Source organism: Ceratotherium simum, chromosome 26, assembly GCF_057802395.1.
Source record: "Ceratotherium simum simum isolate JZ-2026a chromosome 26, ASM5780239v1, whole genome shotgun sequence".
Taxonomy (NCBI): domain Eukaryota; kingdom Metazoa; phylum Chordata; class Mammalia; order Perissodactyla; family Rhinocerotidae; genus Ceratotherium; species Ceratotherium simum.
The window spans coordinates 9,551,082-9,567,660 of NC_141925.1; the positions used below are offsets into that span (position 1 = coordinate 9,551,082).

Consider the following 16,579-nt stretch of genomic DNA (forward strand, 5'->3'; position numbering starts at 1 on the left):
GTCACAGTTAAGAAATGTCAATCCAGTGTACCTACAAGAGATGTTCCTTAAAAGTTGCCTATAGTGCAGAATTCTGTGAATCAATGCCTTTTTTCTTCTTGACACACATTATATAAAAGGAAAAGCATTCCTTTGGGGGTAGGAAAAAACATTTGGCCCCAAGACATAATAAAATCATGCTTAAGGATGCAGCAAACTTTAAAGTCTCTTAGTTAAAGGAAATCAATACTTTTATGATGAAATATTAATAATACTAAAAAAAATAAGTCAAAAGTACAAATGCAGAACAACCAGGGCGATTCTAGCATCGAACACATTAGCTTAGCATTTGCAAGGAAGCACAAAAGGAAAGCGCGTCACACTGCAGCCCACCCAAGAAGCCCCTCGAAGGCCTTGTAAGCCCCCTTTTCAGGAATTTTCCATCAGGAAGACACACTCCTCTCCTTAAGTGCCCAGATCATTTCCAAGCGTTTTGTTGAAGCTGCTCCCTTTTAGAAATGAAAAGATGAATGTAAGCTGGAGAGAGGAGCACACACACATGTGCACAGACACACACATACACAGAGACGCACACACACACACAGAGACACACACGGTGTGATGAGAACTGAAAGGGAGAACTAGGGAAAGCCACTTGTTTGAATACACAGCTGGCTGTGTCCTCCCCCACCCCCATGAATTATTCCAGTGGAGATCTGGAAGAGGGACAAATTCACATTCTGTTGAACTGTATGAAATTGCTGTCTTCATTGGACCTGTTGGTTGAACATGGGTGACTACATACGGTTCCACCTAATACATTCAACTCTCTAGCAGAGAAATACTAACAGACAGAAGAGTCATGTGCGTCTTAAACCCAATCATAACAGATGCAATTTTAGGAATCTAGGTGAAAACAACAAGAACCCCATTTTCTTTTTTTTTTAATTTTTATTTATTTATTTTTTCCCCAAAGCCCCAGTAGATAGTTGTATGTCATAGTTGCACATCCTTCTAGTTGCTGTATGTGGGACGCGGCCTCAGCACGGCCGGAGAAGCGGTGCGTCGGTGCGCGCCCAGGATCCAAACCCGGGCCGCCAGCAGTGGAGCGCACGCACTTAACCACTAAGCCACGGGGCCGGCCCAGAACCCCATTTTCTGATACACCGTTTTCATATAAATCCCTTAAACTTAGATGTTTAAAGTTACTTCAGAAAAGCTCTGTCTTGGGGCCAGCCGGGTGGCACAAGCGGTTAAGTGCATGCGCTCCACTGCGGTGGCCTGGGGTTCACAGGTTCGGATCCCGGGCGCACACTGACACACCACTTGTCAAGCCATGCTGTGGTGGCCTCCCATATAAAGTAGAGGAAGATGGGCAGGGATGTTAGCTCAGGGCCAATCTTCCTCAGCAAAAAAAAAAAAAAAAAAAAGGATTGGCATCGGATGTTAGCTCAGGGCTGATCTTCCTCACCAAAAAAAAAAGGAAAGCTCTGTCTTTATTACCTCCTAAAACCTTCCGTCATAACTGCTAACATGAGGGAGAATTTTGCTTTGTGTTGTGTTGTTTTCTCTAAAGAGCTGAGCCATTCCCTCTGTCCCATCCCCTGTGTGTGAAGACACTTATAAAAATGAAAATCTCCAGATCTTGCCTCATTGGGCCCAAGTTCCAGGTGCCATAAGTGCCAGTTAAGTAATCAAAACAGCACCAACTGGACACTAAGACTGTATCAACTTGTTCAGTCCTCATGAGCCCTGTGAGGGTGCTGTTGTCACCCATTCACACATGAGAGCGCACAAGCTCATGGGGTAAGTGGTTCCTCAAGGTCACACGTGCACGTGGGGTGGCCGGACCCCTGGGCACTCTCTTCACCCCTGTCTTCTGCACCCGGAGTGGGCACTGCAGGCCCAGAGCCAAGTGTTTGCTGTGCTCAAGGCTCCTCCCTTGCAGATGACAGAGCCATGTGTACCTGCATCCCACAGGTCTGCCAGGACAGAAGTTGGCAGAGTCCTATCTACTCGACCTCAGTTACGCCTTTTGAGCTGTTCAGGGCCGATATCCATCGCGATCTTCGTGTGGCTTTGCACACGCTCCCTGATTCTATCTGACCCACATAGTTCCAGATGGTACCTCCAGTTCTTTTTGTGGATGATGTGCAATAGAATGTCATCATCTTTCGGTCTGGCCTCGCCCTAATCTGTTCAAACACACATCGGGAGAGGCTTCTGTGATGCAGCCCAGCCACAGGCATTAACCACCCCGCCGTGCAGAACCTGAGTCCTGGCAGACACACCAGTGGGACCAGGACCACGCATGTACGGTTCTGTTCTGGGAGTGTATTAAGTATGTGTCGAGTGCACACCCCTTTTGAGGAAGACCAGAACTAATTCCCTGGCCCTTTTGCACACCACACCTTGTAGAACACACAAGGCAAGGCGTACATGTCAGTCCTCACCCGCTTCTGGCCTGAGAGCCCAGAGCAGGGCTATTGAGATGAGAGACTTGCCAGAAAGAATCAGGGATCCTTGGGCCAATGAGAACCTCAGGAGGTTGTCCTTTGCAAGCAGGGCTGTAGCTGACCAGCCCCAGCCCTGCTGGTGGTTCCAGGTTCGGCCCCCTTAGGCCCTGGGGCCAGAGGAGCCAGGGGGCACTGATCCCCCTCTGTGTCTGGAAGCGCTCCCTGACAACTGGCTAACCCGCCTCCCTCTCACTGCTCTTTCAGCCCTGTCTCCTGCCTCAGCAGAGAGGCAGCCCAGACGGCCACTGATGGGCTTTCTAATGCCTTTGCTGAGAGACTGTTGTGGAGCTCTTTGCTTACTAATGTACAGACGGTAATTCCACTGGAAGAGGGCAGAGGCTGGGCGAGGCAGGGACCTGGTCCTTGGGAACAAAGCCCAAGTCCTGGGAACCTTCAGTTTTAAGAGTCCAGAGCAAGGTTATGCCACTGTAAGAGATTCTTCAAGATCTAGTCCCCCCATGACCTCTGCAGGCTGGCGACCCTCTGTGCCTGGAGAGGTGGTCATGTCCAAGGGGGCCGAGGGAGGCCAGCACAGCTGAGCACAGCAGGGTGCTGACTTGTACACAGCCCAGACACCCCCCCGCAGCCACAGGGACCACTCGACCTTGGATCTCTCCCGAGGGTGGCAGCCCACTCAGGCAGGCCTCACCTGAGAGCACAAACACTTTAGGGGCAGAGTTGGGACAGAGCTGGCACAAAGAGAAGGCAAGATACTGAAAGACCGTTTTTTCTTTTCTGCAGGTTTTCAAGTATAGTCCTTAAAATCCAAGAGGATTTATCCATGGATAAAGAGCTCTAGGCTAAAAGAGTCTGCAAGTTCCCCGCTATTTTTGTATGTTGGAAATGTTATCCCTTTAAAAGAAACCAGAAATAAAAGTCTTCAAGCATTTTGAGGCGCAGCCAGTCAGTGATGTAGGGGGTCGCCTGTGGTGAGGTTGCTCAGGCTTGGATAGAGACGGTAGAGACGGTGCCTTCCCAGGTGACTGATTTACACATCTGCCCCCTGGCTGGACAGGAAGTGCACACAAGGAAAATCAGAACTCACAGAGTGGCCACTGAGGGAAGCTCGTAGATTGTCCCTAAAACCCAGAGTTTTGTGCACACAACTCTAACACCGTCAGCTGTGTGCGGCTCACCAAAGGGAGACTGGAAGGAAGGTGTCTGCAGATACCTGAGTCTTCCACCTTCACTCAAACCTCAGAGTCCTAGCAGTGAGAGAGGGGACTGCAAGGGACCTCCAGGGTCCTGCTGGCCTACAGAGTCCCTGCCATTCTGAACCCTGCACCTGTGTCGGTAGGTTCCTTCATTTTTGTGCGAATTCCCCAGAGGAGTCCTGGTGGGCACCCAGGCCTCACCTGGCCCATTGCAGATGCACCGTTGTTGGACTTGAATCTGAGCCCTGCTCCCTCGGCACCCCCACACATGTTCTTTGAACAGTGCGGGTAATTTGGCTTCTGGCGTGGCCCCGCACTCCATGGCTCCCGGCCCCCACTGCCCTCGGGCGTGGCTCTCATCTTGCTGGGAGGTGGGCTTCAGAGCCAGCCTCTCCAGTCAGAAGTGTGGATGAGAAAGCTCTGAGTCGCCTAGAGACCCTGTGAGCTGCAGACTCTCCCGAGCCACCAGCAGGCCCAAGTCCCAGCCTCCCCCCAGCCCCTCCTGCCTCCCCCCAGGGACCTGGCAGGCTGCACTGGAGGGGAAAGGGCAGAGCGGCGGAAGGAGCCGGGGAAGGGAGAGAGAAGGCATGCTGCACTTGCTGTCTTGGGTTTTGTGCACGAGGTCACTAGGCCAATTGATTTTTTACTGTTTCCCAGCATCGAGGGCTGGTGCAAAAATATGCGCACTGCATGGTGGAAACCTGAGCTGCACTGGGGCGGCATGAATTTGCTAATGAAAGGCAGGCTGGGGGCCCCTCGCCCCGCGGTCCTCATTCAAGTCGGGACTGTTGGAAAATACGTGGGTTGCTTCTCCCGAATCAGCCCTCGCAGGTTTCATTTTATGCTTTTCAGTGTGGAACAAGCAAGAATGAATGTCGGTTTTTCTTAGGACAGAGGGCTTTCCCCTCCAAATCTTAGAGCTTTTTCCTAAAAGAGGTCTCTGGAAAACTGGTCTTCTTGGAAGCACATCTGTCTGAGACTGAAATGGCTTCGGGTCGTGTGCTTCAGACTCAGAGCCATGCAGGTCAGGAGCTTGGACAAGGTGGCCTCAACGTGTGGTCCCCGGGTCTCACCTGGAGCAGAGGCTGTGCGCTGATGGGCCACACGGACGGGAGACACGCTTGGTTTGGCTTGCTTGGGGTTACCTGCTTCTCGTTTAGAAAGGGAATGTGAATTATGTCGTCAACAATTTTAAGAATCAGGAGGCTTTACGTAGAAATCCAGGTATCCAGCTTCTCCTCAAGAACGGGAAACCGTGGCCACACTAAGGCCCGGGTGCTCAGGCAGCAGAGTCAGGGGAGGCTAGGGAGCCGCACTTCCCAGTTTTTTCCAGTCTCCGCCAGTCCCTATCGCTCAGTCACACAGGCTGAATGTCCTGGTACCATGTTTATTATTGCCCGAGTTGCAATCAAATGAGGGAAAGCAGAAGGCAGATGGGGAGGATGGTCAGCCTGCTACCCTAGCCGCTGCTCAATCACCCACGTTACCCATCGGCCCTCATCCTCGAGTTCACAGCCCCTCACTCGAGCCTTTGAGGTACCCACTGGCCGTGTGTGTGATCTTGAAAGGTAGCGTCTGCAGAGGTGTCTGGAAAAGACATGGGAAGCCCACCCTTGGTGAGGCACCATGCAGCCGGGGCGGCAACATCTGCGTCTTGTGTATAAATTAGAGGTTCACTGTTGGGAAAAAAAGTTTGCAGAACGCTGTGATATGGCATTATCTGTCCAGAATGAGGCCCCATCTCCAGTCAGGCAGCTGTATCTTCCAGGAAGCTGCCTTCAGGAACATTGCCCCCGAAGTAGAGTGGGATGGGAGCCTTGCCCGTGAACTGGTATGTCATGAGAGCTGGGACCCCTGGGACAGTTTCCCTTGAGGTCGCGGCTCCCAGGAAGCGCAGAGCTAGTGGTGATGTCAGCCTCCCATAGCTGGATGTCATTCTGGTGTAACTTGTCACTTTCCATCACCTTTTCTTGTTGGACTCTCGTCATCTAGTCTGTGTTTTAGTGGCTTTCAGTCTTTAGTATCTGTGGCACCTGGGTTTGGCTTTTAAAATACAAGCCACCTCAAATTCCTGGAAGCCACTGATACGTAAGAGCTTCTGTAGGAGATGAGGCTCTAGGGTGAGATTAGTGCTGTTTAGCAGAGAGCAGACTCCCTGGGGTGAACTCCAAGCCCACTGGATTCCTTCCACTTCAGCTCTGTACAAGGTCCCTATGGAATCCCCCACGTGCTCAGGTAGTTTTCACATCTTCCAGTTTTTAACCTGAAATAGTTACACTTCAGTCACGTAACCAGTATCCTTGGAGGAATTACAGTGTGCAGAACAGCGCAAGCTCTGGGCAGACCACAGGGGTCAGCTGGGGCCTCTCTGCTCCTGAGAAATTTAGGAAACCTTTGGCTCAAACCCCCAGTTCTCTAGCCTGCACACATGCAAGCCTTCCACCCTTTAGTCTCTCGTGGCTCCCCTGTTTCCAGGTCTTGGCCCTCTTGCATAATCTCTGTGTGGCCTGGTGTGAACCCAGGCGGAAACTCAGTCCCTTGACTGGTTTCCACCAAAAAAGTCCACTTGCACCACAGAAGGAAAAAGCTGAAGGAGCATTTCCTAAAGATCTGGGGGGTCTTGGGGAAGGTCACCTCCCCCATCTCAATTGCCCCTTCCCCTCTTTCTCCTCACTCCACCACTCCCAGATTTCCCCAGGAAGTACAGGGCAGCTTTCCCAACACTGCAAGCGCTGGGGCCAGCCAGTCCCTTGTACCTACGGAGCTCAGCTCACATCCCTGCATTAACAAAGTTTTTTTGCAACTGTCATTTAAGATTAGGTTCAACTACATAATAAAGAAAAACCAAGAAGAGAAGTTTATTTCCCTCTCAAGTAGTCAAGGGCTCCATAAAGGCATCAGAGACCCAAGCTCAATGCTCAATGCTCTGCCATCCCTAATACATGATTAATCTTCATGGTCCAAGATAGCTGCTGGAGTTCCAGCCATCACATCCATGTTTCAGGAAGCAGAATGGAGGAAGACACACCTCTTTCCCTTTAAGAAGCCTTCCTGAAAATCCAGCATGCCACTTTCATTTATATCTCGTTGGCCACAACTTAGTCACATGGCCATGCCTATGCCAGGTTCTGTAACTGCAGATGAAGGGGAGAATAGGTAATGAGAGACAGCTCACGATATCAGAAACACTGTCCAAAACCCTCTTAACCCCAGAGGATTCCAGGTACGGGCTGCTAAAGTAATGATAGTCATGGCACAAAATAGCACAGCATCTTTGCATTCAAGTTTCTTATGCCCTACTTGGGAAGTCCAACTCCTATACAGCTGGCAAGGCCCCAAAGATAGACAAGGCAGGCTGCGGGAGCACAAGGGAGAGAATAGTTAACCCCGCCGGCTGCAGAAACTCTTGCCCAAGCTGGCCCTGAGCTGCGTGGGCCTCAAAGGATGGGGAAGGGATTTGTGAAGATGTAAAAGAGCCAAAAGGGAATTCCAGACCAAGGCAACAGCCCAGCCGAGGCAGAGAGCAAGTGGGTCTTGTCCTGTGGTCTGAGGACCTGCCTGGGCTTCTAGAGGCAGGCAGCCCCATCTCAAGAGGCCCCCCAGTAATTCTGTGGGGTAGGGTTTGAGGAGGGAGGTGACGTGAAAGGTCTCTGGGGGCTGGAACGTCCCTGAGTCCTGTGGATTTGACCAAGAATCTGAGGATAAATAGCAGAGATTCACAACCGAAGTGCCCACCAGCGCCAGGCCAGTCAAGGTGGGGAGGGGAAGGAACCGGGTCCGATTTGTATGTAAAATCTCGCAGTGTAAATGGTGGTACCTGAAACAAACAGACATGATGTGAGCAAAGCAAAACTCTGCTGCAAGCCTGGGCTGCTGTCGGCCTGCTCAGGACCCCGATTCACATAGCAGCCTGCTCCTCCGCGGGGGGAGCCTGGGTGGGTGTTTCATCCAAAGAGAAGGGCGTGGGCAAAGTATATTCACTGTGTGTTTTCAGTGTCTTCTGCTTGCCCACCTCCCAAAAAGGTCATAGGGTTCAAATCAAATTCAGATTTATAGTGAAAGAAAACTATTGACCATGTAAGCCAAGAGATCCTCACTCACTGTCTCGTTTTTCACACGGAGACGTGGAGGCCCGTAGAGGAGAGGGGGTTGTCCAAGGTCACAGAACCTTTTGGGCAGAGCTTGGGCTCAGACTGGGCGCTCTGACTCCCAGCTCGGTGCTCCCTCTGTCAGCAGGCCTAAAATAGAAGGCTGACCTTTCGTGGTCTTTTTGCACTTGACAAATGCCAGAGAGTTACTGGCGAGCTCATCTTCCCAGAATAACTGGCAGAATGGGGCCAGAGGGCAGCGGGAAGACCCCGCCGGGTCCTGTGAGCCTGGGGCTCCTGGAAAGCAGGGGACGCGTTTCACCATGGGCGCAGGCCCGCGTGCTGCTAGAGCAGCTGCCTGGCCCCAGCTGTGGGAGGTTCTTGTCGCGTCTGGGGGAGAGCCTCGGAGGTCAGGGCAGATCCTGGCGGCGTCTTAGGGACCTGGGAGCTTCAGCCTGTCCAGCTCCCACATACCTTGTGTCCTTCCTCCATCCTGCCTTTTTTTCTGGTTTAAAATAATATTTGTAGTAGGCATCCTGGAAAATTCAGACGAGCACAAAAAAAAAAAACTGAAACTCACCATGATAAAATCACCTGGTTCTTCTGAGACTTCAGCTTTGGTCCCTCCAGAATGTTTGCTCTGCTCCATGAGGGAGGCAGAGCCTGAATTTTTTTTTTTTTTTTTTTTTACAACAGTGGGAACATATGGGACATGCTTTTTCTAACCTTTTTTAATTTACTCTGTCTGGAGCATTTCCCTCCACACTTAATCTTTTATACCACCATTTTTAACAGCAGCAGAGAATTTGACCATCTAGACGTATTAGAATTCACTTGGCCTTTCCCTGATTGTTGGATATCTCGATGGTCTTCAGCTCCCTGTCACCCACACCAGCGCTTTGAACATCCACGTAGTTCGCCATGTGGATCGACCCACAGTGCCTTCCCCGGCATAAATTTCTAGGTGTGGAATCGGTCAGATGGTCTGAAACTCCGGCCGGCCTTTGATACACATTTCGCAGGCTGTTCTTGAGACATACGCAGGGAGAGCCAGGAATTTTATCTGCGGGAGATCTCAGGGAGGCTGCTCCGCCTGTGCCATTGTCCCATGATCCCTGGCGTGTCTGCAAGTACTTGGCAGTCCATGAGTGTTTGACTCGCGCCCAGAAAGCCCCGTGGCACCTCCGCCAAAGTTAGTTCATCAAGAACAGTCCCGTGGGGGTGAAGCGAGAACAGGGCAGGCACCCTGGCCGCAGGCGCCTGTCCTGAGTTCTCTCCAGAGCCTGCCTGACTCTCGGACCTGTCAGACTGACTCTCACAGTGGTCGCCACCTCCATTTGGGTCGGAGCCCTCGAAATTGCAGGGGAAGTCTGGGCACCCAGCAAAAACAAAACAACATCGCCCAGCCTGTCTAGCTCCCCAGTGCCGTGGGGGAGGGGAGAGGAGCGGGGAAAGGCGGGGAAAGACGGGAGGTGGATCTTGAGACGCAGCAGGGGAGGGAAAGATGTTTTCAGCTGCCTCTGCTCTGACAGACCCTGCGAACGGGTGGTTTCAGAGGTGATTGGTGATTTTCTTTCTTCTATTTAACTCTCAATGAGTGCAGAAGGTACGCAGTATTTATTGCGTAATTTATGCAAAAGATGCACAGTCTGTGGCTCAACCCCTAATCCATTCCCAAAATGAAGGAGCTTTAGAATCCTGACAGCAGTTGCAGCATCTCATCTGCTGCCCCACCCGGGTGTCTTACGATAATAAACCAGGGCTTTAAAGAGCGTGAGAGAGAAGACGCGTGTCTTAGGGAGGGGCGGGTGACCACCTTGGTGACAGCCACATCATCCATCCGTTCCGCCTGGGGTGTTTTGTCGGGAGCATAAAAGGCTTCCTCCCAGCTCTGTTACCACGCTCGCCGGCCCCTCTGTTTATGGCTCTGATAAATAAGCAGTTGGGAAAAGCCACCTTGACATTTTGGTTAGCTGAGGGCTGATTTGTTTTCGAGGCAAGTGAGCAGCTTGTGAACTGGAGGTCAGCACTTGACGTGGTGAGGCAGCTGCCAAGCGGGTTCTGCGGGGCTGTGGCGGATGGCCCCTGGGAGTCTTCCTGCCTGGGGTTGGCTCTGCCTCCACGTTTGCCGTGGTTAATCCGAGGGCCCCTTCGCCACACACAGTGTACCACATAAAGCCTCTTCCTGAGAACCCCAGCGCGGTAATCCTGGTGTGCTCTTGGCATACGGGGGAGGCGGGGTCTGGGAGTCCCACCCTCTGCGAAAGAGCAGCTGCGAAGTTCCCCGCCGTGCTCCCACCAGGCGTCACGTCCTCGTGCATCACACTGCCTGAGACCGGGAGGGCCTGGCCGGGGTATAAATGGAGACGCGGCTGTTAAGGAGCTGATCCTTAGACAAAGGAACTTCACCCAAACGTTAGTACGAAATAGCCCCTCCGCAGTGGCCAGGTTTGGGGTCCCACTAAGTCCTAAGCGGGGACAGCAGCAGGTCCCCTTGCATGCCCCCCGCCCCCAGCCAGACCCTGTGCGCACCCACCGGTGGGTGAAGGGAGGGAGGCTCAGGGGAGTGCAGAGACCAGGCTTTCCTGATCCCAGAGCCTGTGCTCCATCCTCTGCCAGGCTCTGCACACTGTTTCTGTTGAAGGCCAGAGAATAAAATATCTCAGGCTTCGCTGGCCACACAGCCTCTGTGGCAGCTCCTCAGCACCACAGACGTAGCTCGAAAGCAGCCCAGACGGTATGTAAGCACAGGACCGTGGCTGTGTTCCAGTAAAACTTTATTTACCAAACAGTCAGCAGGCCGTAGTTTGCCGACCCCTGCTCGACACCCTGCCGCCTTCCTGAGATCTGAGAAGGGCAAGCTCGGGGCCTGGAGAACCTTCTGCAAGAAGTGTCAGTGGGGGCTGGACCACCGGGTTCAGGCAGTGCCGGTGGCGTGAATGAGGTTGGGGCTGGCTGGGACAAGTGCGCTGAGTGGGCAGAGAGGTCTGATGTGGTTGTGTTACCGGCACCGGTCAGATCAGTGTGGTGGAGTCCCAGGTTCTTGGTCCACAGACACAGAAGAATGTGAGAGCGGACACACAGTGGAAGTTTTAACAGAGGAGGATTTATCAGCAAAGCCAAAGTACACCCCAAGGGGAGGGGCGGGCAGGCTCGAGGGAGCAACTGCGCCAAAATTGTGATGGTCAGTGATTTTGGAAGGTTGGGTCCACGGGGCCAGTGAGCGGCTTGGAACATGTGCCAGTTGGGGCATTGTCTCCACCCCCACCTCGGGAGGGAGAGAGTTTTCCTTACATAGGCATCTCCGGAACTGTCATGGTGGTGATCCCCCACAGGGAGGGTCAAAACCACATTGCAGATGAGGGTATGATGAGGCTTGGGGCTACTCTCGGTCAGGGTTGCGGGGAGTCCTGCACGTCTGAAGAGCCACTGCCCGGTAATTAGGACGCTGCGCCTGGTGGAGTGACCTTGCTCCCAGCTCATATCTAGCTTCCTGCCTATCTCAGTTGGAGGGTTGGAGTCTCCACTCTCAGCTGGAAGGAACACTTGCCCCCTGTCCCCGCCCAACTTAATGCTGCTTCTGAACTATGGGGCAGAGCAGCAGGTGCCCAGAGCACTTTACCGTTGTTCCATGTGAGCCTTCGTGTGTTTAATGCATAAAGTCAGAAGCCTTGGCCCTTTAGAAAAGCAGACTGAGAAAAGGGCAGAAGTCACGGTGTGCAGAAAGCGCCTATCCGCTGGATGCGGGGCTCCGGGCGGGCTCGTTCTGAGGGCCCCTTCATGGTAAAGCACGCATCCATCTCCCACCTGCCACACCCTGTGCAGGGGCCCGATGGACATTCTCTCATGGTGTGCCCACCGCATGGGTGATGAGAAGTTGGCCATGACACCCCCAGCTAGCGGTTGGGAAACGACCCTGGGCGCGTGCTCCAGTGCATCTACGTGGTGAGACAGAGTTTGCCCAGGTGTGGGTGTCTCCAGCCGTGGGGCTCGTCCACTTCCCCGTGCTGGGGTCCCCATCCCCAAACCCGGAGTTGCTCTGCGGACCACGTGGAACTCTGGAATCGGTAGCTTCTCGCCAGAGCTCTCCTTCCTCCTGTGCCAAACTCGCCAGACCCGCCAGGGCAGAGCAAATTCTTAGGCAGAGAGAGTCTTGAGGGCTCTCCCCTCCCACCATGCCTTTGGCAGAACTCGGGCACGTTAGCAAAGGCCCCGAGATTTTGCTGTATGTCCCACATCCCTGTGTGAACTTCGCCAAGACACCTATGAAGGCCCGAGGCTGCGTGTCCCCCTCAAGGGCACAGCCTGCGCACTGCTGAGCCAGCATCAGGCACTCAGATTTACGGCCACGGGCCTGCCCTGGGCTCTGTGGCTGGCTGCACCCTTTTCCTTGAAACAGCTTCGAAGTGCATCCAGGCCAGTCCATGACTGGCGAGGTCAGCTCATTCCAGGGAACAGACCCAGATTTGCAAGGAGCTGGGTTTGGGTTGGTCAGCGAAGCCTTTATGTTCAGGCCCCCAGCCCCATCTTTGAGGTGAGGGCTTACCCCCCAGGGTCCCACACGGTGGGCATGGCAGCACCCCCTCCTGCCAGGCTGGCTTGTTTCCTCCTCCTTGGTCACGTCACCGCCCTGTCTCGCAGGCTTCGCCGTGGCCCAGTGCATAAACCAGCACAGCTCACCGTCCCTGTCTTCACCGTCGCCGTCTGCCAGCGGGAGCCCCAGCGGCAGCGGGAGCACCAGCCACTGCGACTCGGGAGGCACCAGCTCATCGTCCACCCCCTCCGCCGCCCAAAGCCCGTCAGGTATTGGCTGAGTGACACGGTGCAGGGTGCTTTGGGGAGCCCTGTGATCCCTCGACGCCGAGACTGCCGACACCCAGCACTCCTAGCCACTGTGTTTGGGGGCGTTGCCTGTTGGGGGTTCTGCGTCTGCTCTAACGGGACATCGCCCAGGGGCCGGCTGGTTTGGCTCCAGCAGAGAAGCACTCCCTCCTTTTGCAGGCTGGCCTCTGAAAGGCCTTCCCTGACTGCAGAGCCGGAGGGGATGGACGGCAGGTGGGCCGAGCCTAAATCCACCCCACCATCACTCCAGTCTTAGGTGTCACGAAGAGGGGTCTCCAGACGTGGTTGTTTGAAGCCCTGCAAGAAAATCATGTCTCTGCTCATTTTTTTTTCCTCCATAGCATACCAGTTTCCTCTTTAAATGTTTGGTGCAGTCCAGTCGTCTGTGACCAGGGGCTCATCTTGCCGCCCTTTTGAGAGTCTGTCAGGATGTGCTCGAGTCGCATCTTGCCCTCCTGTAACTTGCACAAGTGCAAACATGGCACAGAGAGAACCCGTGAGCAGGGAGCCTGGAGTGAGACGTGTGAGCAGGTCCCCCGTGTTCTCAGCTGCCGTGAGCCCCTCACTGCGCTGCATGAGACCCCGGGAGTAAAGACACCAAGCTTATTTCCTGAACAACACGGCCCCAAAATGCAGCCAGAGGAGCAGGGCCCGAGCAGGAACGGCGCAGTGGCCTTGAGAGTGTGGCATGAGCCCATGGGTCTGGAGGGCCCCGGTGACCCTGGTCTTCACCCCCATTTGGGGACCCTCGGTCCCCTTCGCTGTTCCTACAAGGTCCCATCCAGAACCCTCGCCCATCATATTTCAGGGGCACCTGACCAAACTCTTGTTAAGTCCTAGATTGATGGGTCGTGACGGAAGCGATGTGCCAGGGCATGAGCCACCGTGGTGCCAGGGAGATGGAGTGCCACTGGCCACCGTCCCTGCAGGGCTGGAGGTGGAGGTTTCCTTGGGTGCCCCCACCTCTCTCAGAGTTTTCAGCTTCTGCGTTCCCCAGCAAAGGGTTAACCAGCCCAGTCTCCATGCCTGTGGCTGAGGCCCCCTCAGCCCGCCTGCAAGCCCGCCCTCCTCCACGAGCATCCATTACTTCCATCTCCTGTTGGCATTCCTGAGGCCCCGGCAGCAGGGTCACCCGAAGCCACCTCACTTAGACCCTCTTCCACGCGACACCTGCTCGTCTCCCGGCCCGGGGTTGTGGGGCTCGACTGCCCTTTCTGAGCTACTTCTGAGCCCCGTTTAAGGTTGGCTGCATAGCCGAGCAGGTGCTGTGCCGTTGCCAGGCTCGTAGCTGGGAAACCCAGACGGAGCTTTCTCCAGAAGCCGAGAACAGCCTGCAGCCCCCCCTGAAGGCTGGGCTCATGCTGGCTCTGAGGGCTGAAGTGCAGGGTTGTGTGTTTGTGTGCTCGTGTGTACACTCACATGCTGCCTGCCTGTGCACATTTCTGTCTGTGTTGTTGTGTGTGCCCAAACACACGTATACTTACAATTGCATTTTGGGTGAAAGGTCTCTTCCAGGTGTAGCTATGTACGCCTTTTTTTCATTTTTAGGGAAGCACAGCCAACAGCTAAACGGACAAATGAGCCATACACTTGTTCTCCTAAAACCGAAATCAGCAGAGACCCACATTATCAGAACCGGGCCTGCGTATGCAGATGCCCACCTGAGCGTGGCCCCGGGGCCTCGGCTCTGCACTTTCCCCCAGAGGCTCGGGGTCTGCCGGGTGCTCGTGTCTTTTCTCTTGGCCTCTCTCAGCCCCTCCGTCCCTACCCCCTCAATCTCCTGCATGGTGCACACGACATGTCTTCTTGTCTCAGAAACGCAGGGGCTTTTAGCCTGGCTGTCGGGTAGCCACGCAGTTCCAGTCAATAAGTGATGGGCAGACCCTCCCGGGTGTCTGCTCCCCTTCGGTGCAGCCCTGGCAGGCCTGCGGAGGCAAGTGTGCCAGTCCCCATTTTTTATGCTGCCTGACAGTAAAAGCCTGAAGCCCAGCCTGCCTGCCCGAATCTCTGCGACGCTGAAATAACTCACCTCCTGATGAAGTGCTGGCCTGGCAGGCAGCTTGTGCTTCTCTCTTAACGAGCGCCCAGCTGTTGATCCCTGGAGGGGGGAGCCTCGGAGCCTAGAAGCTCTTCCCTGTCACAGGTGCCCGGCCACAGGAGCTCTGTCCCCAGGCCCACGAGCTGGGGCGGCAGGTCGAGGGAGAACCACCATTCCCTGGCCTCTCGATGCCAAACTTCCAGGCCAGCCTTCAGTCTCCTGGGTCCATGCAGAGAAGAGCACGTGGGATTTCCATGTTCCCTGTAGGGGCAGGTCTACCCAAATGGTTGCAGCATCTGCCTGCTATCCTGCTGAGCCGTGCTGGACAGGAAGCCAAGGAGTGAAGGCGGCAGGCAGTTTTTGTTGGGATTGGGGCCCTTCTGCCAGTTTCATGGTTTGACGTCAGCCCGGAGTGGCGGCCCAGCCTTCAGGCTTCTGATTTGGAAAGGCTGACCCTGTGCTGCCTGCTCACCAGGCTTCCCGCCACGGGGCCCAGCCGCAACCTGCCAGAGGCGGCATCCTTGAGGGCCAGCCAGACGCGGAAGGGGCCTGCGCCTCTCCCCACAGCCCACCCAGCCTGGACGGCAGAAAACAGCTGCAGCCCAGCTGAGGGACCACTTGCCTCCAAAGTGGTTTTGAGGGTGCAGTGCTAAATGAGAAGCATTCCCATCCCTGTGTTTCCAGAGCCTGAGTCCAGGAAGTTCCCAGTGTGGAAAGCAGCTGCCAGCCCCTTTGCAGCTGGAATTAGCAAACTCTAGTGGCTTCTTTGCTCTTGAAACCCCACTTTGCACAGTCAGGTGTTTGGCTGGGAAAGCACACGAGAGATGCCATCCACCAAATGGTGAGACAGGCCCAGTTTCCATGTCTCCACTCCAGGGTTTTGAAACCTAGAATTGTACAAGGTTATCTGTAAAAGCCAGGGGTGGCCCTCACTCTATTTTAGCAGTTGATATGGCACAGGCACCCACCACACAGCCTTCTCGGTGTGTACCCGTTGCATGGCGTCCCAGGAGCCACTCCACCCAAAACCAAGCCCCCCGTGTGCCAGGCACCGTGCTCATTTACAGACACCCTCTCGTTGAATCCCGCCACATCCACCTTACATTGTACAGTTGAAAACACGGGCTCATAAAGGTCACGCAGCTTGGCCAAGATGCTGCTGCTAGTAAGAGGGGAGCCCGGACGTGACCCTTAGCCTTGGCAACCCCAAAACTCCCGTGCTCCACCTTCTGAAATAACCCAGTGGAATATCGATGCGGTTCCTAGGTCTGTCTCATGTTCCAAGAAGGGGTGTCACAGAGACCCGTTCCTGGGGTTTAGATCCCGGTTGGGGGCAGTCCATAAAGTGCACGTGTCTATCCTTCTAACATGCATGGTTGTTCTAGAGCCCAAGTGAAAAGCCACAGCCCGTTCACAGAGGCCTGGGTGACTGTGCAGACCCAGCCAGCAAAGGCGGGGCTCTGCGGCCCCCCTGGGGGGAAACCTCGTGGTCCCCCAAAATCAACAGCTAGGTGGACCCCAGCCGGCCACATGTCCTCTGCCAGCCCACGTGGGTTCATCCCCTGATGTGGGCGTGACACTGTCCTGATGCTCGGCTCTGTGTTCTGCCTCCCTGCTCTGTCCAGCCCAGCCGACCTTAAGTTTCCTTGTTTACCCCAAATACAGATTTTCTCAGCTTCCCATGGGGCCTTCAGTCTGAGCAACTCAGGTTTTGTGGGTGTCAGACCTGATCTCAGTAGGGTCCCTCTGAGCGTGGCCCTCCACCGGCCCAGCCCCTCACCTGATGTCTCAGCCCCTTAGCGGGTCATCTCTGCATTTTATCTGCCTCGACCTTGGTACCCCAGCCCCCCGTATTAACTTTTCTAAACAAACAGGTTTCTGTTGAGTCCCTCCTGTGTGCAGGCACTGGGGACAGAAGGTAGTAAAGGGTGGAATGCACAGGCCAGCAGGGGAGGCCGAGGT

The 16,579-nt window shown here is 54.6% G+C and overlaps 1 protein-coding gene across 7 annotated transcripts in view; it reads left to right on the forward strand.

Annotated features, from left to right (window-relative positions):
- CLEC16A (C-type lectin domain containing 16A) overlaps positions 1-16,579 on the forward strand; it is a 209,613-nt gene that overhangs the window by 183,092 nt on the left and 9,942 nt on the right. For 5 of the 7 annotated variants that reach the window (XM_004438071.3, XM_014793439.2, XM_014793442.2 and 2 more), the window contains exon 22: positions 12,379-12,540. The exons of 1 other annotated variant lie outside the window; for it this stretch is intronic. In XM_004438071.3, coding sequence (XP_004438128.1) covers positions 12,379-12,540 — 162 coding nt within the window. Of the gene's footprint in view, positions 1-3,236; positions 3,405-12,378; positions 12,541-16,579 lie in introns of those variants that run through there. One more of the 7 variants, XM_087416959.1, reaches the window with a different exon arrangement.